This window comes from Thalia democratica, chromosome 9, assembly GCF_965202585.1.
Source record: "Thalia democratica chromosome 9, ktThaDemo2.hap1.1, whole genome shotgun sequence".
Lineage (NCBI taxonomy): Eukaryota > Metazoa > Chordata > Thaliacea > Salpida > Salpidae > Thalia > Thalia democratica.
The window spans coordinates 37843638-37867439 of NC_139173.1; the positions used below are offsets into that span (position 1 = coordinate 37843638).

Genomic DNA, 23802 nt, shown 5'->3' on the forward strand with positions numbered 1-23802 from the left:
TGTAGCAGACTTAAACTTCCTATAATCACAAAAGCTTTTGTTTAGTTTATTGTGGTGTTTTTTTAGTCAGGTGTTTAAAAACTCTTTTATGTATTGAAATTACTTTTTTTTGACAGTTTTATAAGAGTAAAAGTGTGAAGCTTAGTAAATATTATCAAAAGTTTGTTGAAAATTGTTTTGATTAAACGTATCTAGTAACTTGTCAGTTAGATTGAATTTTGAATTTACGACTATTTAGGTTGTTTTTAAAGTTATTTATTGGGTTTATTTCTTTTATATCGAGTTTATTAAGGTAAGTGTGTTATATATGACCGAAAAACCAACCATTTTTTTAGCATAATTTTAACCTCTAAAATAAAAGTTATAAATATGACGTCATTTATAACTTCTCACGACGATCTATTGAGGAATCTCGCTCAAGGTAATTATCCGAAACAGAAACCTGACAAAACTTCAAGAAAATGCAAAAGAGTAAATTTTAGTTCTCAAATAATAACTGAAGAAAATTATACATCACATAATAACAGGTTATTACTAGAAATTTTTAATTATTTTTTATTTATATAACAACTATTTTTAAGAACTATATTTTGCTGTTTATTAGTTTTATATTTAAGTTTGCAATCTTTATTTTATAGAGAAATGAAAGAAATAGTATACATTTATAAACACCTTGTTTTTTTGCATTTAAGTGTTTTAAGGTTTTTGTTTATTTTGAATTTAATACAGTTCTCAAAGTATTAAAATTACTCAATTTGAATGTAATTTATTGATAATTCAAGTAACTTGTCTACATAGGTGGTATTTTAGTTTAATGTTTTTTGTTTTCCAATTGCATAATTGATTTTTGCACGCCTTATAAAATTTAAAAGACCTGCTTCTATTTTTATACCTACTCTCAATTGACTTTAACTGTTGCATGAAAAGTTGTCGCTAAATAAACCAACCGTTAAGCACTTATATATTTAGGTCGAGATACCATCAAAAAATATGAATCACTTTGGAATACGAGCTTAAATATCGTTATATCTTTTCATTTTAATAGTTTTCTTTCAACGCTATATTTAATATGTGTAGCTTGCTTCTATTTCTATCAAATTTCAATTAAATTAATTTAAATACTATATTTTTCGTAAAATAAGCAAAAATTAAGCACTTATATATTTAAAGTGGTTATTTATTTAGGTTTTGTATAAAACAAATTAGCACTTTACGGTCCATATAACGTAACCTACTATTTTGAAACCTTTATGTATAAAAAAACCAAGTAGTTGTATATGTACTTATAAATAGATAGCATCTGAATTTAAATTTTCATATTTAAAGTTTATTTTAGGCTCTTTAAAGTATCAAGTAAAGCTCATGTAAGTTTTAAACTGGTGAATAATTATAAATAAAAACTTGAGTTTAGACAATTGTTAAAGCCCTGTATCACATGATAAGGTGCATTAAGAAATAAGTTGATTAAGTAATCTTACTTAATAATTTGTTATCTAAAACAGGTTCAACTCAAAAGAACCAGAAGATATTTCAGAAATTTTGAAGAACCTTCAAGATTTTAAACCAAATAATAAAGATCATCTCAAGATCAGTAAAGGCGAAGAAGATGTAAAAACTGTGACAAGAAGTAAATTTCATGAAGAAGGAATTCTTACTAACACGAACCAAAATAAAATACAAGTTAGTTTAGTTTTTAATTTAACAACATTGGAAAATTAATATATTCATTAAATAAATAGTAAATGAGCTTAAGTGTTTATTATTAAGATTTAAACATAAGATTTTCATCATCTTATAAACACTTATTTAACTTATAAATGTTAGTTTTGTATTGTTTTTTAAGTAAACTTTTTAAATTTGTATAAATGTTTCATCTACTATTTTTACCTGTTTAGAACAAACTTAAGGCATATTCTTAGAGCGTTTTACAGACATCCAAGTTTAGTTTATTTTAGGTAAAAGAGCTTATGAATAACGAAAAAGAAGCATTAAAAAGACAAAGTGATGATTTACAAATTGAACTAGATGAATTGGATCTTTGCATTGCCCAACTTCAAAAAGATGCAGAACGTTAGTTATAATTAACAACACTCTAACATTGTTTTATGCTAAGTCATAAAAAAAGTTATATTATAAATATTTATTATCTAATATTCAAAACGTTAGTATTATACTTTAAATTTTTTTTACTACTAAATTTCCTTTAAAGATTAGTTCTTTTGTTTTTAGTTATATATTATTAGTTCAAATACAAAACTTTATTAAGTGTATGTATTATATTTTTGTTGTGTTGTATAAATTTATATCTAAAACACTAAGCTTATCTAATTGGATGACACTGAAGGTGCTTTAATGTAACATATTTATTTACAAGTTACTTGTAGCTGTGCGTATATGTCTTATCAAATATTTGTTTACGACTTTACATGAAAATTCTTTTAGAATATGACTTTTTGAGGTTCTTATACAGATTGTAACTTTGAATAAATGTTTTGACCTATAAATTTTTAATGAAAATTTAAATATTTACATCACAGTTACGCCGAAGAAGATTTCTCAACAAGACACTGATATGACGTCATATAAAGATTGTCATGACAACGCATCTGATGTGACGTCATTACAAAGGTGAGAACTATTAAAGTTACAATCTCAAACAACTTATATATTCATTACAGTTTATACGCTTTTGTACTTTGAAATAGCTGGACTATAAAGAGGACTTTTTTTTTTCAAACTGTATGGTTAATAAAATAATGTTAATAACAAGTCATAGCAAACTAAAAACTTACAGATATTTAAAACAAGTCTAATAAAACTTGAATAGACTTAATTAAGATGTTAATTACAGTATAAAATAAATAAAAAACATTTTTCCTTGTCTTAGTAAGTAATATTTCAGGCAAAAGATAATGTTAATGTAACCTAAAAATGTCAAGGTTTTCTCACTTTAAATCTTTTAAAAGCTTTTTGAAATGACGTTTATTGTCTTATAGGTGTCAATTTTACTAACTTAATGGTCAGGATAATAAACACAAACATTTACCAACAGTTTATACGTAATACATTTCATTTAACAAGCATCACTAGATTCTACATTTTCAGTTTTAGACAGGTAATAAGTTAAATAAACTTTTCATAAACTAGCGAATCAAAATTTCGATGTAAAATAAGACTCATTAATTATTAGTACTTACAATCATTTATTTAAATTTTTTTTTTTCAAAATTTTGTTTTGTTAAACATAGAGCTAAAATTATAATAAGATATAGGTTTGTATACCTATCTGTTCAGTAAATCGAATATAAAGGAAAGTAGAAAAAAAAAAAAAAAATAATTTTGTTTAAAAAACAAATATAGATATGATTAGTTAGAAAGTTTTGTTTCTAGTATACTAGTGTAATGACTTGACAAGTAAAATAGTTACTTGTTAATATTTTAATCTGGTTTTCGTTTCAAAAATTTGTGCTTAAATTGTATTTTTTAAACAGTATATCAAGCAGAGGGAGTAGTTTCGTGTGTGGGAAAAACCCCTCTCCCCCTCAAAACCCCACCCCTCCGAGGAGAACTAGTAGCAGTTACGAATCTTGCAGAAGACACTCCGAAAGAAGAGGTTGATAAGTTTTTGACAACATTAAAGCTTTGAATAAATATTATAACAAAAACAAATTTAAATCATAAGTTATTTCAAACGTAATAACGTTGTTTTAAATCCTTGTTTATGAATTTTAAAAACTTATAAAAATTTCAAATTTATAACTAATTTTAAAATAACCAACTTTACCTTAAATTATTTTTTAATGAAGGCAAATATATTTAGATGCACTATTTTTGTTTTTAAAGCCTTAACCAAGCTTAATTAAACAACCTTGTTAAAAAAAAAGATTTATTTTAACTTGGTGTGTATTATAGTATAAGTTTGAATTTTAGCCAAGCTTAGCATTTTAATTGGGTTTAAAAGCTTTTAAGTCGAAAACAAAGCTGAAGTTTTAATTGCTTAATTTCATTTAAATAAATTTACATCAGAGTAGAATAAAATAAAAATAGTACGGATAAACATTGCCGTTAATATTTTTAATCTTGTAGTTAACAAAAAGAGTAAATAAACTGTTAAAAGTAAACTAATAAGTAACTTTTGACAAATAAGATATGTTTAATAAAGTAGTAACATTTTTGCTCGTTAAAATTTGTTTTTTCCGATTTGTTTTGAACAAAAGTAAATTATCTTTGATCAATAAATAACAAAAAGACAGACGCTCAAGTTTAATAGTACTGTTACATGATTTTTTTCTTGGATTGCCACTACACTAACAATCCAATAAAAAGTTCTAGAAATATAATCAGCAGTCATAAGATTATTTGATGCTTACATAGCAAAACAATACGTATTATATTGATATCATTGCATCTTGTCAGATAAGTGAATTGTATTTATAATGCATGAATACATGCAATTAAATGTCTGTTGCAAAAACGACAGTAAATAAATGTTTTGACATTTTTCTCTCTCTTTTAATTTGAAATTTGTTAAAAACGACTAGATAAATCAAAATATTTAAATATAATAGAAATAGATTCGGTAAAAAAACCAAGTATAATTATTTTGATACAAAAAATTTTTATTCTTAGACTTTCTTACAGTTTTATACTTAAAATATTAATTGGTTATAATATTAAATTAATAAAATAAAATTTAAACAAAAAAAACCGACTAAGTTAATAAACTTTTAAGTAAACAATTTGGAAAGCAGTTTTGTTTGTAATTTAAAAGCAGACCTAAAGTTACGTGCATATATCATGTAAAATACTTATACCATACAAAACAGTTTTTATATAATTGTTCTTGTCAATTTGCTTTTTTTGTATTTTAAAAACGTGATAGTATTTACCAATTGATTTCAAATTATTACTTGAATAACTTTTAAATAAAACTAAATAGTATTGAGCTTAATGATCCTTAATTTAAAAAGAAAAGACAGCTGTTTTTAGTCTTTTAGTTTTTTTTTGCAATTGATTAGCATAAGAGTTTTTTAATAACACTATCACAAATGACTAAATATAGGAATTTTTTTTTTTTGCGTCATTAAGTATTTAGTTACTTTTGTTTTGATGAATACTAGTTTTTGAATTCATTATTTAATTAACTTAAATTTCAGACTCAGCAGTTTATTCAATGAAAACCGAAGAAAACAACGAAATTGAAATTATAAACAAGTATGTTTTATTGTTGGTAATTGTTAAATTACTTATTTAATTAGATGCACTTAAGGGTTTTAAAGCTATAAGTTTAAAAACTAGTTTAAACTTTGCATATTGAAATTAGTAAGATAAACTAATGGTAAGCTATTTATCAACTATTTATAAAACTATTACTAACTCGTTAATATAGTAAATTACAAAGACAGGAACTCTGTTTAAGTAAAAATGAAGTGTACAATCTTTAAATTTTATAATGAGGTACTTAAATTTAAAACATATAAAATACTTTTGAGTTTGAAAAGTTTCTTAACAAAGGTGTTTTAAAAAAATTCTTAAAATACCAGTTAGATTTTTTAAATGACCACGTACATAAGTATTCAAACAGAATCACAAAAGTAATTATAATTAAATTATAGAAAGTTTCATGCGCAAGTTTAAATGTTAAGTTTAAGGTTAAAGGTTAAAATTACAGAACTTGATATACTTTACGACTTGTTATAAAGTCATTTACATGTAAATTTTTCTAGCATTTTAGTATGAGTCACAATAATTTTACTTTTCAATTACTCATTTGTTTTTGCCATAAAGTAATAATCTCACAGAAAGTTGTTTTTGTTTTTGTATTGGAAACACCAATAATTGGTCTCTCAAAGCAAAGTATTGCAAGTAATAAAAAGTTTTTATTATCAATAAATTTAAAGTCTCTATATGACTGGCTCATTTGAGCAACAATCTCACATTATGACAACAATACTTACACATTATTAGAAAAAAAAAACCTTAAATTGGGATAGGAGATTTCATAAAACGAAAATAATAAAAACTATACTCTTTTGTTAAAATTTGCAGTACAGTAAAGTTTGCAAATAAATTAAAAAGTACATATTTTTCAATATAAAGTAATTTTCATTATTACTCAGTTATACCGAACACAATAGAATAACTACTCTCTTATAAGTCGATATATCATTAATAATTCACCTGTCACTATAAACTCTCTTACTTAATAGTGGTTTCTGTAATACTGATGCGTTATCACAGACAAAAAAGTTTTAGTTTGAACACGAAACTAAATAGTTTTTTATATGAATTAAAAAAAAATTTTGAATATAAAACTAAATAGTTTGTAAGATTATACTACAATATACGTTGTACACGTACAAAAATCATAACTAAAATAATATATAAGACAAAAATTTAAGTTTTAATTTTAAAACTATTTGCTGCACAATTAGTGTTCTTCTTAAGTTTGTTTTTGCCAGATTTTTTTTTGTTTAGTTGATTTACTTTGTACCTTGAAACTAATTCATTTTTCATCTTATCTTCAGAAAATCGGTTTTTGGCTTACATGTTTATTTGAAAGAAGAAACTAAAAATATTTTTAACTTAATGCTTATGAATATATTAACTATTAAAAAAATTGTTTTCAATAATGGAGTTTTATACAAAAGTTAAACTATTTACTTTACAGTGTTAGCTATACAAATATTCTAGTTATAAGGAGCTTAAAAGTTTTATAACCACTGTTTTATAAAACACTGTCACAAAACAGTTTAATGAAAAATTATTACTATCATATAATAAAAGCAGTCGGAAAATTATACTTCAATACCGACTTTTTCAAAGTAATTAGTTTACTTGTTTTTTTAACTTCTAGAAACTTAAGTGATAAAACAAACAAGCCAGTTTAGTTATCTTATCTACTAACTGTGACATGTTATGAAAAAATGACATACATTGCTATTTTGAGATGCGCTTTTGCTTGCAATTTTTCGTCTATTTTCAAAATGCTGACATATATTTCGCTATCTGTTTTTTCACTTTTGCTGACAATTTTAGATTGTTGCAACTGATAAACTTGACATAGACTTTGCATTAAAGCATTTCTTGACCTCTAAAAAAGTTAAAAAAATGATCAATGTAAAACAATAGTGTTCATTTTATTTTTAATTTATACTAATTTCTAAAAAATATTAACTTAAAATAATTAATTGTTATAAAAAAACAAAAACGTAAATTAGACATACTAGTTTATACACTACATTGATAATAAAGTTTAGAAAATTTCTTCAGTACACACCCATCTTTCTTTAACAACAGTTTAATATTTTACTATACTTGAAAAGGTCGCAATCTTTTACCACCTAAACCTGGTAGTAAATAAGATATTTAATTTGCACAATTTATATGGAAATAAGTTCGAAAATGTTGCGTATAGACTTTTCTCTGTGTTATTTTTCATATGTTTTTATAAACAATACTTTTCTGTTTCATTTATCCTCATTACATGATAATAAAACTTTTAAATTTATAAATGTACTATTTATTTTGTGTGTTTACTAAGTATTGATATATAAATAATCATGATTACTTTTAATACTTATTTGAACTTTTACATGTTTTTCAAACTTATTTTAGTGATTTCTTATTTGTCTATTAGTAGATAGTTTAATAAAAATTTTATTGTACTAAAGTATGAGAAAATATTTGATTCTAAAATATTTTGTTAATTTCATGTGAATTTAAGTCTTAATCTTGTTAAATGAACTAGAAATTAATTAGTAATAAGCTTTTGTAAAAGAATTATAGATAAGATAAAAATCAGTTAAGTTTTAAAGTTTAACAAGATTGGTGTAACTTAAATAAAGCTTTAACTTTTATCCTTTTTAAGTTATATGACCCAAAACAATCAAGACTAAATAACATTATGGTTCTAAAATTTTGCTTTTATGGTATATTTTAATCTATTTACTAAAATATCCTACTTTTAGTTTCTACTATTTATTTCATTATATGTATGACTTTGAAAATTAATTTTAATTTGATTCAAACTTTCGGCATTAAAATTTTTGCAGTTTGTTGAATGTTAAAAGTATTAATGGAATAAAGGAAATAGACGATTTAAGTTATGTAATAAAAAAAGTATTAATTTAGAAGTTTTTAAAAGTATAGTAAAATCTTGTTGTAAATTTATTTTAAATGCTTGGTATGAAAACTATTGCTGATAGTAAATTTTCGTTACATTGTTAAACCTAGAAAGGTCTGTTATTGATTTTTTAACAAATACTGTTCTAGTTGAAGTTTCGGCTCAATGCAAATAAAGTCAACATTGATTGCATAAGCCAGGCCGTGAAAAACCGCAAACAACTTTAAAAGTAATGTGTTAGGGCAATAAACTTGTAAATACGAATTAAATATTTTTTTTAACTGTGAAACACTTTTACAGCGTACTTTATCACTTCCTTATAATTGATATTTACGATAAACATTAAGTTTTTTTGATTCAAAGGCTTTTATTTATACTCAGTAAAATCAAGACTAAGAAAATTTTTATTCAATATTATGATTTTGTGTAATTTTCAATGCTTCTTGGACATTTTGTTTTGCTTTATAAGAACCTAAAGCTCAAGGCTTTAAATTGCCCTTTACTGAAACTTATAGTTGATCATTATACTTGTTGTTTTTTTATACTCATTAAAAATGTAGTTTTGTCGTAATTAATAAAAACAATCAGTTTTATCATAATTTTTTTAGATAAAACATTATAACTGCACTGACAGTTACTTTTAATTTTTCTTTTTATAGTTATTGATTGTATTAATTTTATTGTAAAAATATTTATTCAGAACGCCCCTTCAATCTCCAAAAACCTCCGAAGTTCATTCTTCTAAGCAACTTTTGTCAAGTGATCCTCTTTTCAACAACTATGACGTAACAAAAACTGTAAGGCGACGTCACAATAAAAATAAAGACGAAACAGTTACTAAAGATGAGGTTAGAATTTTAGAATTTGATGTGGTTGAACTTAAGTAAAATAATGATACTATTAAAGTTTGGTTATTAGTACATATAAATTTAGTTTTGTTGACTTAAGAAGCTTTTTAGTTTGAAATGATTTTTAATTTATTTGCTTAGTTTAAACTCAAAGTCAAAAAGGAAATAAGTAGAAAATATTTGCATAACTCAAATACGTTAGAATTTAATTAAACTTTTTGCTAGCTTTCTAACTTGTGATGTTTTATTCAAATAATGTGTCTTAATTTAATTTTCGTTATTTTCATGTATTTCATTAAAGAGCAGTTTGAGAACAAATATAATAAAAATTTTTGCAGTTAAGTAGCAAATGTCTTATGATTTTGATTTAAAATATTTACAAAGTAGGAAAATTAATTAAATGTTGTTCACAGTAGCAGCTAATTATTTAAGCATATAGTTATTAAACTTATTTACTAATACATTATTTTCAGTATTTAAAAAACATAAAGCTCCTCAAATTTTTTTTTGTGTTATTCAACTCATTATGCTCTTTAAAAATTATTTTAGTTTAATTAGTAGATGATCTTACAAGTTTACTTATAGTTGTAGCTCATTAGATCTAAAAGATTAAACAGCGGTACATTTTTATGTGAAAAAACATCAAATGTTTATTTCTTAATCGATGACTTTACTTTGTTAAACATATGTGTCGATGCTTTAAATAATTTATATCATTCAATACATTTTTTTAAACTAAGCTTAAAGTAAAAGATTTTAATATCATAAAAAAATATTGATATCTTACTGCTACAGACTCAACACTTGTGTAAGATAAGTTTTCTGTTTTTTGTGTAAAATAGAAAGCTTGATAAGTTATTGACAATTGTACTTTATGTTTTGATATTTTTTTATTTTTATTTAATATTTTCAGCATAGGTATATTCATTAAAAACTTAAAACCTAACGATGTATTTCGATCAATTAGTATAAATTAATCAGAATACTCGATAAAAGTTAAAAAACTTAAACGATTTTTTCTGTTTCAAATTATATTTTGAACGTAATTTGTAAAACATAAAAGCTATTTTAAAAACTTTTAGTTTAAAATAATCTCTACTGCGACACTAAACGGTAAAAAAACAAAAGCCTAATTTGTTTTTACGGTCAAAGTTACAAATTTTGTGATTTTACAGTAAAATTACAATTACATAATATGTACAGAATTAACTAGAGTTTTGTAACGTCTATTGTCTGACGTAATAACTACCTAAAGAGGTGACTAAAACTTTCTTAATGTTGTTCTGTGCGCAAATGTTATTTTGATTTGTAGGCTTTAAAGTTGACTAAAACAATCAATTTTGTTTTTAGTACAAACTAAACACTCAGTTAATTTTATAAAAAGTTTCTCACACGTCTTACATGACATCATACATAGCAGATTAAGTAAACAAAAAATATTATTTATATTGAGGTGCGACAATTAATCTATTTAGTTTGCATCACTTCAAAGTCAAATAGAACAATGTACTTTTATTTGTATATTTGTTGGTGACCCTATTTTTAGTAATGAAAAAACTAGGTTTGGTGTTTTTATACGGCTTAAAATAATTCACACTTTGATGTTTGATGTTTAGGTCTCCATATCAACAAGCTAGTAGATAATAAATAAGCCTAGCAACTGACTACAGCTAGGAAAATATTCAAACTATTAGCACCTGTTCACAAATTATATTATTTTGTACTACTACAGCTGCAATAATAAAAATACTCAGATAGAAAATATTTAAAACTAATAAAAGCACTTTGTTCGTTAACATTTGATTACTTCATTACTTAGTGATTGTTTAGTAGTTTATATGCGATATGTCATTGAATTTTTTTTTAAAGCTTATAACAGCTGATGGTATGATTAAATAATTTTTACAGCTGTTTCTTTTAAGGCTTTACATCGGTAATTTTTAAGTTTCTCCTATTTTTGCTTGAGTAAAACTCTTTATTATAACTATTTAAAATATTAGCACTTTTACACTTTTTAGCACACTTGAAGATAAAAAAATATTTAATAATAAATTAGGATTACATTATACTTCTAAAAATTAATTACTTAATTAATTGTTAAACAGAATTTGGATATTTTAAAGAATGGATTTAATCTCACTGAAGAAAACATAGGTTAGCAATAAGTATAAACTAAACTAAGTAATATTTGTGTTATTTGACAAAAACAAGTTTTATGTCTAATAACTTTCAAAGTATTTTAGTGTTATAAACACTACTTGTTTAAAACTGAATGAATATTAAAATTTTTTACAAGGAAAATATATTTAATTGATACTGGAAGTATTCTTGAGGGTAATTAATATTAAGGAAGCTAATACTTTAATAAAAAAGCAAAAGCGTTGTAAATAACTACTGTATAATTAAAGTAATCAAATTGTAGTTAGCTGATATAATTTCAACTAACTTGAAATGTTTCTGCAAAAAATCCATTTTACATTAAAACGAAAATGAATACGATTAAAAACTTAGAATAAAATAGTTTTGTTTTAGTATACATTTGAAGGGCTAAGCAAAAATTTCAATGAGATTTTTTTATAACTTTTAAAGATTTTGTTGTTAAAACTTTACTTTAATTTCACCATTATTAATTTATACTCACTTTTTACATGTATTTGCTTTTAACAGTCCTCTTTCCTTAGTCTTTAAACCCACCATCTTGTTTAAATTTCACTTTATGTTCTTTTAAGTCTTTTATCTTCAAACACTCAATTTGAATTCAACGACAAAATCAATCAAGCATAAATTCAAAGCGGCGCCATTCACAGCTTAAATTAAAAAATTTTAAACATCACAACTTTTTTTGTAATTCTTGTTTTTTTAATTCAATATGAACTTATTTTAAACTTAAAAACAAAGTTGTTTTGCTAAACGTTTTTTAGGAGATTTATTTTATATAAAAACCATAAGCTTAACATGTGATCGGTTGTTTTTTTAAATAATAATTTTTTTTATAAGAAAAAAGCAAAACATAAATGTGTAGTTAGTCTTTAATTCATTTTAACAATAGTATGTAAAAAGATATTTTCAGGATAAATCAAAACTATATTTTGATTTAAAATAATTGTTTATTTATATTAATGCTTTTAAAATATTAAGTTATTTGTTAAACTTCTATAATTAGGTTTTTGAAACACCATAAGTAGATTAATTTAAAAATTCAAAGAACCTTTTTCCTAGAGATTAATTATCAAACCGAATCAATTATTTGTTTATATGATGTCATAGTAAAAGTTTGTATCGTGTTTGTGACATAACAAAAAATTTCCAATTTTCACTACGGTAATTATCTCTGTTATGGAAAGAAGATGAATTATTTAGAGCGCGGAAAAGAGTTTGAGAAAAAAAAAGTTAAGACAAAAAACTTTATCTTTTTTTTCATAATTTTCCCTTGACTTGCTTCACGCCTATGCAGAGCTCAAGAAAACTTAAGCAACTTTTTGTCTTTTTATTTTGTAGATTTAAGTAGAAGCCAAGTTTTTGATCATAATAAGTTACAAGTTAAAAAAGTATTTTGAATTAAATATATTACACTTTTTTTTTGAAGTATTTTATACTTCGTGAATTTTTTTGATGTTCTGTGAGTTTTAGGTCGGTAAAGTAAATATATAAAAATATCATAATATAAACAAGATAAGTTTAGGGTACTTATCTAAAATTAATATTTTTAATTAAAAAAGTTCTGTGTTAAACAGTTTTTTTACTTAAAAATAAAAAACAACAGTTTTTTAAAGTATAGTATTTATGTTTTAGTACCAGAACAAACTATAAGTATTTTTATCACAATTTCTAAGAATATTTAAATCTTTTTATGTGCTCATTATATAAAATGTAAAGCTCAATTAAAAATTTTAAATTCTGTTTCATAACTAAAGAAACTTAATAAGTTTTGATAACTAGTCTTAATAAAATAACCAGTGTACAGAGAGTATTATTTCAATCAATAATCAAATTTTATAATTTTTTATTTATTTTTGTGTTGCATATAACATGTTTTAGACTTTTCTAGCCAGATGACAGAAAAGATTAGCAATTAAGAAATAATGTTTCTTTTCAAATCAGCTTTTTTGGTATGATATTACTGCCTTTTCTTAACAGCACTTTTTAAAAGCTAGTTAAAATAAGTTCATTTTCAGTTTACTTTAAGATAAAAGTAAAATTTTTAGAACTGATAACATATAAAAAATAAATAAATTAACATTGACAAATTTTAAGTCAAATATAGATTTTGACTGATTTTCATATAACTTTTATTAAATAGCAAGATTTATAACATTTTAAAACTCTGTAAAAATTCTAAACTGTGTTTTATACAATTTAGGTTTTTATTGCAGTAAGTAGTACACTAGTTTTTAAAGTACTTTGGTAGTTTAGTTTATTAACAAACTGTGTCTTACAGACATTTCGTTTATTTTTACTATTTAACCAAGCTATCTTTTTAATAAGTCTTAGTTGCAAGATCTTTAAAACAAGTTATTGCAAAAAGTGTGTGTTGTTATATGTTTTTATAAATTAAATATAAGTTTAGTTCTTAGGTAACACAAAATAAATTATCTAAAATAATTCAAGACTTAAACGGAAATGTAGATACAATGACCTCTTTATTACTTCATCTTCAACAAGCAACAACTAGAAAAAATAGTTACGTCACTTCAAATTCCATGACAACATCAAACCCAGAAAAAATACCCGCTTCTGATAGCCTTGACCCAAACTCATCAATATCTTCCGTTGAGTTAGTTTAGTTAGTAGAAATATATTTTTAATTTGTTAATAACTTCTAACACTCAGCTATATTATAAATTACAGTTGAAATATCTTATAAAATGTATACTATAGTTTCAAAAAAGGCGAATAAATAATAAAGAAGTTGATATGCTTTTAAATTGAACCCTGTACATATATGAAGCTTAAATACTTATATTAAATGCAAATTAAGTATAAACTTGTTCTAAAAACTTCCGTTTAAGGTCTCAACTTACAGTATAAGGTAAGTTATTTAAATGCGCAGTAAGGTCAAACAATGTAATTCGTTGTTAAGTAATCCCCTATACTTGAAAAAAAAACCGCAAGGGTTATACTTTTACATTTTACGTATGTTTTAAACATAATAGCTACTCTTTTCCAAATTTTTATAATTAAGATAATGTTTGCAAAATATTCCTATATAAATTAAGTACTAAGATAAATAACAAGCATTAAAGTAAGAAGTTATAAAATAAAAATTCAATAGTATATAGTAAGATTACTGTTCAACTTTATTTAAAACTTTTTCTTTTATCTACAAAGTAAGTGAGTTAAAACTTTATAAAGTAACTCTATTTATACATTTTAAATGTAGGACTTAAAACTAGTTTAATTCCAATATATACCTACATATTTTGTTATAAATTGTGTATAATAAATTGCTTTAAAAAATTCAGTAGTACAGCTTATACTTATCTTTACTACTACAGATCAGTTCAACATGATGGAAAAACTTTATCAGAAACATTTCTATCACAATTCACAAATGAAGTAACTTCTATTGTAGTTGTTTAAATTTTAATACCTTACTTAACAAATATCAACATATTTACAGATAGTATTGAACAACTACAATATATGTAGTACTGATAACAGCTTATTTGAGGGAAATTCCCAAACGTACAACTCTAATTTATCACCAGGCTGGGCCAACATTCGAGATAGCAGTCATAGAAGCTCTTCTATTGGTTTGTTCTTTATGTAAATATTTTTAAAATATGCTTGTAAAACGGTACTAAAAAATACTACTTATTGAAAAATTATTAAATTTGAAACTGTTTATAATATCTAAAATTATTTAGAACAATTGACAAAAGAAAAAGAAAACACTTAAGTGCTTTATTAAAACTTGAAATAAACTAAAAAAACGTTATAACTTAATATTAATCATTAATGTAATTATTTATGATTATTACATGACGCACAAATATTTTCGTTTTGATGTTGCTTACTATCAAAAGCAACCACTTTAAGTAAATAAACATAGTATATAGACATATGAAATGAAAAGAAGATCATCGTAACTAAATAATTTACGTGCAAGTTTGAACTTAGTCACGCAATAATGTCGTAAAAATTTTTCGGAAACTTTAGCTTTCCCCGCGGCAGTTAGTTTTATATTGCACGCTTTTATTTTTTACAAAATATTTTACCTTGACTGCCTTACATACATATACATTACTAGTTAGCAATTTATGTTTTGTGGAAACAGTATAAAGTTTAAAAATGTATAAAAACTATTAAGTTTTATGAAAAAAAATCTAACCTAATCAATTAATTACAAAAGTTTGCATAACAACAGGTGACGTGGTGCCCCACTTACGTCATAATCACCCTAGCAACGTGAATTCTTGTGACAGTGGAAGAACATCATCAAGAAGCACTTCTATCTCTGGAAGGACTTCGTCTTCGTCAAATGCAGGTTATTAAATTAGGCAAAATTAAAAGTAGAGACTTTATTTATTGTATGTTGCGTTCTTTTGGTATGTAATCTGTATTCTGCATTTTCAAAACCTTTTTAGATTTAAAACGTTTTATGGCTTTTGAAAAAGTAAATAAAGATATTATAATGGGTATTTAATTAAAGTATAAAATAAATTAATATTTAAAAGCAAAAACAAGTATGAAAGTTTTTATTGTTTGCTCAGTTTGCGTATTTAACTTTATTATTTTACAGATCAACTTACAAGGGATCTTTCGAGTTTAAATCTCTCAGGAGCAACTCCTAAATTTATTAAGGATACCACAAGTTACTGGTACAAACCTGATATTACTAGAAAACAGGTTATTTATGATATTGTATACAATTTGAGATTTTTTGTTTATTTGTGGAATGTTTAACTTTAAAACTTAAAATTATGTTTTTATGCAACAACATATTTATTAATTACTTTTTATAATTAATTTTCATTACTGTTTTTCTAACTTACAACATTTTATTCAGTCATTATACTTCAAAGATCAAGTTTGTAAATTACTCATTGTTATAAATCTAACATGTACCACTAACTTGTCAAAAACAAAATTAATCAACTTGTTTTCTAAAGTTCATTTACCTAAAATATCTTATTAATTATCTAATGTTTAAGTTGTAACGTTTGACATTTTAAAAAATTTAAAGTTAGTTTTTATTAATAATTTTTCGTTTAGTAGACAACTAAAACTTATATAAACTCGAATGAATGATTTATGGTTTGATAATAAGATATTAATGATAAAAGGTGTTTTTTGTTTTACCCACAAACTTGTTTTGTGTAATTTCATTGTGACAACCGCTTTTTTAGATTTTTGAAAACTTACTAACTAAAGTGGTTCAAGTCTGATATTTTATAAACACTTTTGACACTTTCTAAATATTTTGCTGACACTTTTTATTTCACTCAAAACAAATAAATTAATGAGTTTTGCTTAATCATTAAAAATTGGTTTAAATTATTCTTTTCTGATTTTATGAACTTATAAAAATGATTTTTTCGGTTTTTTAAGTGAAATGAAATTATTAAAATTTCTTATTAACTTGTTCAACAGAATGTATTCAACTTAACAAAAACTTTAAACTGTATTTTAAGCATTAATATTTTATAAAAGTACATTGTTTAATTACTTCAATCAAATGGTAATAAAATAGTCTTGTATTGAAGAAATGTTATTGTAATCTATTTGTGGTCAATAATGATAGCTCAACAAAGGTTTTAGTTTGCACGGCTTACTTAAAAAGTATGTATAGATTTTATTGTTTAAGGAAAACCACTTTAGTATAAATATAATTATTTTTAGCCACCTTTTACCATTTTTTAGCTTTTTGAAGGTGTTTATAGTTTAAAAAATGTATCTTTTTAGGAAAAACATTGTAACACTCTTTATAGGCTCTACTGATGCTAAGAGATCGACCGGCTGGTAGCTTCGTTGTTAGGGACAGCAGGTTTTTCCCCGGATCTTTCGGTCTTGCCCTGAAAGTTCATCAAGTTCCTGCTGCTGTTCTTGCAACTGCTGATCCCGGAGGTTCGTTTACTTTAGGTCGCTGAGGTCTAAAGTACCTCTATTAATTAATGTGCTAAATTTTGTACAAAACATTAAAACTTTGAAAGCAACTTTACTGACCCGATATTTGATCAAAAAAAGAGTTTAACTATTAAGTAAGAAGTTATTGTATCTAAAGTTTATCTATTTTTGTTTTATTCTAACGACATGAAATTTTGAATTCACAGTGGACTTATCTGACGAACTGATCAGACATTACCTGATAGAACCTTCTATGAGAGGAGTTCGATTGAAAGGATGTGCTAATGAACCAGTATTTGGAAGTTTGTCAGCTCTCATTTATCAACATTCAATTACAAGCATTGCATTGCCTTGTAGACTTATCATACCTTCAAGTAGTTAGTTTGGTTTGAATTTGTGTAACTAATTGTGATAAACTAAGATTGATAAAACAAGTATTACTGTAAAACAACGCTTATGCATCTTAATTTTTGAGTTTTAATAATCGTTTTTGAAAAATTATCACCAGAAGGCTAAATAGCCATTTTTTAAAGTAAGAAATTTTAAGATAAAGAAAAAGGCACGTTAAATCTCTTTCTATTATAATCTTTTCAGATCAGCCCTTATTTTAAGTTTAACTTCCACAGACTTGAACTGAGCTCATATTTGATATATTTTTATCCTAACAGATTTAGAAGTGGTATCAGAGATAGATTCAGAGAATTTGGGCCAACTTCTTTTTATAAATAATGTACTTTTTAACTTTATAAACTTTATCAGAGAGTGAAAATCTCCTTATCTATAAAACAAAAATGAAAAGCCATCTCGCACCCCCTGGAATTCTGCCTCGCACCCCAAGGGGTGCGAGCACCCCTGGTTGGGAACCCCTGCTTAAGTATATCAAACACTATTTTACTTTTTGAGTCGAAAACTAAACTTTTATGTAAACAGCTACTAATTTTTAAGTTACTATTTGTAGCTAATTTTTATCATTTTTTTGAAGAAGTTCTTAATATTTTAATTTCATAAAATAACTTCTTTACGGGTTGATAAACTGTTACGTAAATTTTAATCCTGACAGATTTAGAAGTGGTATCAGAGGTAAACTCAGATTCAGTGGAGGTGGCAACTTCAGCAGCTGAACTTCTACAACAAGGTGCTGCTTGTAATGTCCTCTTCTTAGGATCTGCTAACACTGAAGCTCTTAGTGGCCCTGAGGTTATATATTCGTTATTTTGTTAAAATTAAGTTACATAATCGACAAGGTTGTACAATAAGTATAGGTAATATTTCTTATTTATAGACTCAGTAGTTTTTTTAAAGCATTTTTCGTATTGTAAAAACTTACGCTGACAACAATTTGAAAATTTTTGTATACTATAAAATTGTATTCATTGACAAAATCAGTATCTTTAGCCATTCACATTTGGTGGTAAAATAAAATATTTATCGGCTTTAAGGTTGTCTTAATAAATCTCATAATAACCCTCAAAACTTATAAAAAGCTAAACAAACTTAATGTTTTATAATTGGACTATATAAAGAAAAAAGTCATATTAGTCCTAATTAATTGTCAAACATGTCAAAAACAATAAAATAATTACAATAATCTTGTAAAAAACTTGTAGAGGTTAACAAAGCGTATTTTATATTATTTTATAGTTTGCCTGTTATACTTTAGCCGCAAATTCTTATGAAAGCCTACGTCAATACTAACATAATATTTCATAATTGGATTATATAGAGAAAAAAAATCATAGTAGCTCCTATTGAACTGTTAAATATGTCAGAAACTTTAAAAGGACTAGATTAAAGCTTCTAAGAAACCTGTAGAATCTAAACTGTGCATGTTTAATTTTTATTTTAAATAGATCAATAGCGTAAAAAAAATTTTGTAAAATTTATCCTAATTTAAATTAAACACTACATTTAGTTAAAGTTCAAAACTTTAGAAACTAGTGTATATTTAAATGTATATTCTTTTAAATAGGTAATAATTTATAAGTAAAAACTGTAATGTTTCGAATTGGGTAAGAAATATATTAAATGTTAAGACACTACAGATGTATAAATAAGCATTTCTAGTTAAGCAATAATTTAATACTAAGTTAAGCTGTAAGTAAGGAGCATTTTACGGATTTATTCGTTAACTATAATAGCTGTTATTTTTTGTAAGTGCATACTAAATAAATAGTTTAGATTATATTATGATATTTTTAATAAATCGTTTAAGATGTTTCAAATAAAACTCTATAACGAGATATTAGAACAGAACTTTTCACATAAAGTCATATATAAAACCTATTAATAAAATGTGCTGTGTAAAAAAAATCAGAAACATAATCTTAAACATGATTTATTATTTCGTCATACAGGCAATAGAAAGAGCGATGAAGGAATGTACAGAAATTTCAGGTCAAAATATAAAAACTTCCGTCGTTCAATTCAAAGTTTCAACTCAAGGAATTACCCTAACTGACATGTCTAGAAGGTTTGTATTATCTTTATACAAGCCTTAAAAAAGTTTTTTTAGACTAAATTTATTTATAAACTCTGTCATATATCGGCGAACTAATTGAAATATACAAAAAAAAAACTTTAGTCTTTGCTGATTAAACATATAAAATTAAAAGACATTAAAGTTCTGTTGAGAATTATTCGTATGTTTATGAATGAAACAATTTTTAATAAAAAAGCTACTTTAGTTGACAATAAAAGTTTGCAAGTTCGTGAACTTTTTAAAAACATGTGTTTGATACGACCTTGAACTTTTATGGTTGTTGAAAAACTTTTCTCCTTTTTTATGTTGTTACACATACTTTAAAAGTGTTATAAAGTTTTTTTTTCTTTTGATCTGGAAAAATAAAAATGTTGGTAAACAAAATACTTTTTATCGTTTGGTGAATAATTGTTTGAAAATACCGTTTTTTGTTCATTTACGCCAATTTACAAAATTAAAGAGATAAACAAAAAATTACAGTTTTGAGCACAAAACTTAATTAATTGAAACTAAAATAAACATAAAATAATTTTGATTTGAAAAAAAAAATGTTTAAAATTATCCAATTTTAAAGTTATAAATATAAAGTTCGTAAAAAATTATCATCTAGGCTTTTTGCTTTATATGCAGAACTTAATAAAAACATGAATCAAAACTACTTTCAAAACGTTAATTAGAGAACGACTTAGTTACATTTTAAAACTTACGAAACCTAATATTCTAACTCAAACAAACCTTAATTGAGAATGTTTTATAGCAGTTTTATTTTTAATATTCTAATAGTTAGCCTTTGAACCAAAAGTATATAGTTTCAAACCTGCATAACAACACTTGTGACTATAAGTTTTTTTTTTTTATAACAAAACACAGTGTTGATAGATATACTAATGTAAAAAATTCAAACTTATTTGTTTAACTTTAGTTTTGTTATATTTTCTTACAGCTGTTAGAGAAACTTTTTTGCTTTACGTAGTTTTCATACAGCTGTAAAAACACTCGATTTCCCAATTACAATTTTGACCCGTGTTTGTTGATTTTAGTAAAAGTTTGAACCTACTGAATTACTCTTCAAACAAACATTTCTTTGTAGTTTTCGATAAAGATTTTCTTGTACACGAAAAATTGTAATTAGTTGTCAAAACTTGTTTAAATAGCGTGTTTGTTTTTATTTTATTTATATTATCCTGTCTTTTGAATTAATTACTTTTTGTTGACATCACATTTTAGCTCACACAAAAATATTTATTAACTTTTTTTTGAATTATTCTACTGACTAAAAACATAAACTTATGTTTTAGATAGTTTTAAATTAGTTGTACTTTGTTTCAGATTATTCTTCCGACGACACTACCCAACTTATTCAGTTAAGTACTGTGGTATGGACCCTTTTTGTGCCCCGCCCCACAACAGAACATGGGACACCACAAAATATAATGGTCCTAAAAACTCAAGGTTTGTAAATTTAACAATAGTTTACAAACTAGCTCTTCTACAAAAATTCCTTTTTAAAGAAAATAAAAGTTCTTAACTTTGTTGTTTTAATAAATTTGTTAATTGCATTTCTTTATCAATAAGTAATTTGCTTAAGAAGTTTTTGATTTAGTTACACGAGTAAGAAAAAGTTATAAAAAATATTTTTTTACAATGACAAAATTGTAATTAAAGCTTTAAAACTTATTTTCTACAGAATTTTTGGGTTCGTTGCTAGAAAACAAGGCGGATCCCTTGAAAATTTTTGTCACCTTTTTGCTGAACTAGACACCCAACAGCCCTCCTCAGCAATCGTTAGTTTTGTCGTCAAAGTTCTACTCGGAAAGTGATGTCATATTTACAAAGTTGCATTAGAAAACAGACAATATTTGTGAGAAACATTTTTGATCTGAAAGTTTTGATATTTTGAGCACTGTGATTTTTTAAATACTATTTTGAAGTCTTTTACTAAAAAAAACATAAAATATGTTTTTCACGAATTTCAGTTAGGTGTTGCTCTAAAAAAACTTATGTAAAATATACTTATGTTTTTATCAATATAATTTAAATAACCAATTAATAGGTTTTAGTGAAATTTTTTTCTTTTAAACTTAGTAAAGTGTAATTAACGTTTAAAATATTTTGCCACATATTTGTACAAGGTTTTAAAAGTTATAACAAAAGTAGATCAAGCTTGTTTACTTATATGAAGCTTATATTTCGGCTTAAATAACTTTTAAAGTAAATTTTATATAGTTATCTAAACTGCTAATTAATGCTTTTGTTACCTATTTATTTTTTGTATAAAAATGACTTTTTTAAACCAAATAATTACTTTTTTTTTAATAACATATCTTTTTTGAATAATTTTTGTTTATTTAGAAATAATAGTATTGAAAATTTTTAAATTTGTGCAACAAAAAAAAACAACTCGTACCTTTTCTAAATGCTAAGTAACACTTATGAGGTTTTTGTAAAGTTATGATGGTGTCACAATACTAAATTTTATTACAGTATTTAATATATTTTCAATAATATTTTTACTTTCTATCTGCTGCTTACTTTCAATACTGCTTTTTTATTTCGATTTTTTAGACTCTTTTTAATTTTATTAAACTAGCGTTTTTTAATTATTTTGCTTTTGAATGGTTTAGTAATATTGTAGACTATTAAAATATAAACTACAACAAATTTATTTGAATAAAATAACAGTTCTTTATTTTTCTTGCAATTTGAATAAAGTATCAAAAGTTAATAACTTATTTTTGGTCAGTTTACTATTAATGGTATTTGTAAGCTAATAATATAAAATAAATTATTTAGTTTGAAAGAGTTTTTTATGCACTAAAAAGCCAATTTAAACTGTAACAATTAAATCAAATTTAGCTTAACCAGATAGTACTAATACCTAATTTAGTGTAAATGATGTTTAATAGTTATATAGGAAAAAAACTATTAAGTCAGTAACAGTCTGTTTATGTTTTAAAAAATAAAAACAAGTAATTTAACCTCTGATTTTTAAAAATTCGTAAAAGTAATTTCATAACTTCTAGATTAAAAAGTAAAACTGAAAGTGTGTTTATAAATACTATAAATCAATTTAACAAGAAATATTCAAATCTAAGTTTATAAGGTAGAAAAGATATATCGATTACTTTTATACACTTAGGCTTTTAAAAGAATTTAAACTTACTAGCTAAGTAACGTTTGTCATAAAGTTATTTAGCTAGTAATAAATGTTTTAGTCTATTTGTGCCTAATAGTCACTTTTTCACAGTCATAAAAATTTTAGTGTTTAAAAAAATTTTTTTTGGATACTTTTGACAATGTATAGTACATACCGTTTCAAAGCTGACAAAAATTATTTTATTTAACTGATTTATTGATAAAGTTTAAATACGATAATAAAAAGCGTTACACACGTTAAAAGTTAATCGAAAGGATCATTATAAAATCAATATTCTTTTATGAATAAAAATTGTATAAAAAATACTTATTTTAAGATATGTGATATGTGGAATAGATATATTGGTTTAAAAGTTTAAACAAAACTAACTAATCTAATAAATCTTTGTTTTTTAATAATCTGTAACTAATGGTCTATATGCAATTAATATTCCCAGCTGATTAAATAGATATTTCACTTAGTTATTTTCAATTTAAGAAAGTAGATTTTATATTACAAAGTTTATGTAGAATAAATTTTAGATGGTATGCATACTTTTTCAATAAAAGATAAGTAGCCAATATATTTTTAATTTTAAGAACTGACTCAAGTTTTGATTTAATAAGCTTTCCACTTAGATCTTTAAAGATCCTATTGCTTTCTAATTAAAATAAAAAATAGCTTTTAAAATTTATGCTTAAAAGTAAATGTTAAACTAAAAATAAAGATCATACACAACTTACAAAACTAACACCTAAATAGAAAAATTTAGTATTCAAAATAGATAACAGCAATATTTTTTAATTTAAATATGTAACAATTTTAATTACTTTTTACTTACCATTAATTCATCTATTGCAGTTGTTCTGATCATATGAATAAAAGAGTAAAAAAAAATATATATTGCGTGAATACTAAAAATCTTCAACTGTATCTAATTTATGCCTATTTATTTCGGCGTCAATTTAGCAAAGTAAATAATTTGTTTTTTACTACAGTAACGAAATTAATTTGTTAAAATAACGCATCGAAAAGGTCAAATTTTAATAAAACGCAGCGGTTTAATTTTACAAACTTGCATCGGAGATGTAACGATAACAAAGTAATATTTTTTATTAAAACTTCAAAAAAAACTTTACATTTATAA

The 23802-nt window shown here is 24.2% G+C and overlaps 1 protein-coding gene across 1 annotated transcript; it reads left to right on the top strand.

Annotated features, from left to right (window-relative positions):
- Positions 1-369: 369 nt before the first annotated feature.
- LOC145845246 (uncharacterized) lies at positions 370-21415 on the top strand. The gene is made up of 19 exons (XM_082952670.1): positions 370-527; positions 1503-1680; positions 1956-2070; positions 2538-2628; positions 3492-3613; positions 5157-5214; positions 8826-8973; positions 11079-11127; positions 13582-13747; positions 14469-14529; positions 14594-14726; positions 15341-15460; positions 15716-15822; positions 16905-17040; positions 17247-17417; positions 18101-18237; positions 19395-19510; positions 20849-20971; positions 21207-21415. The coding sequence occupies exons 1-19, from the start codon at positions 370-372 to the stop codon at positions 21337-21339; spliced, it is 2322 nt and encodes a 773-aa protein (XP_082808796.1). The 3' UTR covers positions 21340-21415.
- The last annotated feature ends 2387 nt before the right edge of the window (positions 21416-23802 follow it).

Bases quoted from the DNA above. Each gene is read 5' to 3' on its own strand.
- LOC145845246 (XM_082952670.1), top strand. From the start codon at position 370: ATGACGTCATTTATAACTTCTCACGACGATCTATTGAGGAATCTCGCT. The intron at 5,215-8,825 runs GTATGTTTTATT...ATATTTATTCAG, and splicing joins GAAATTGAAATTATAAACAA to AACGCCCCTTCAATCTCCAA. The intron at 15,461-15,715 runs GTTATTAAATTA...ATTATTTTACAG, and splicing joins TTCGTCTTCGTCAAATGCAG to ATCAACTTACAAGGGATCTT.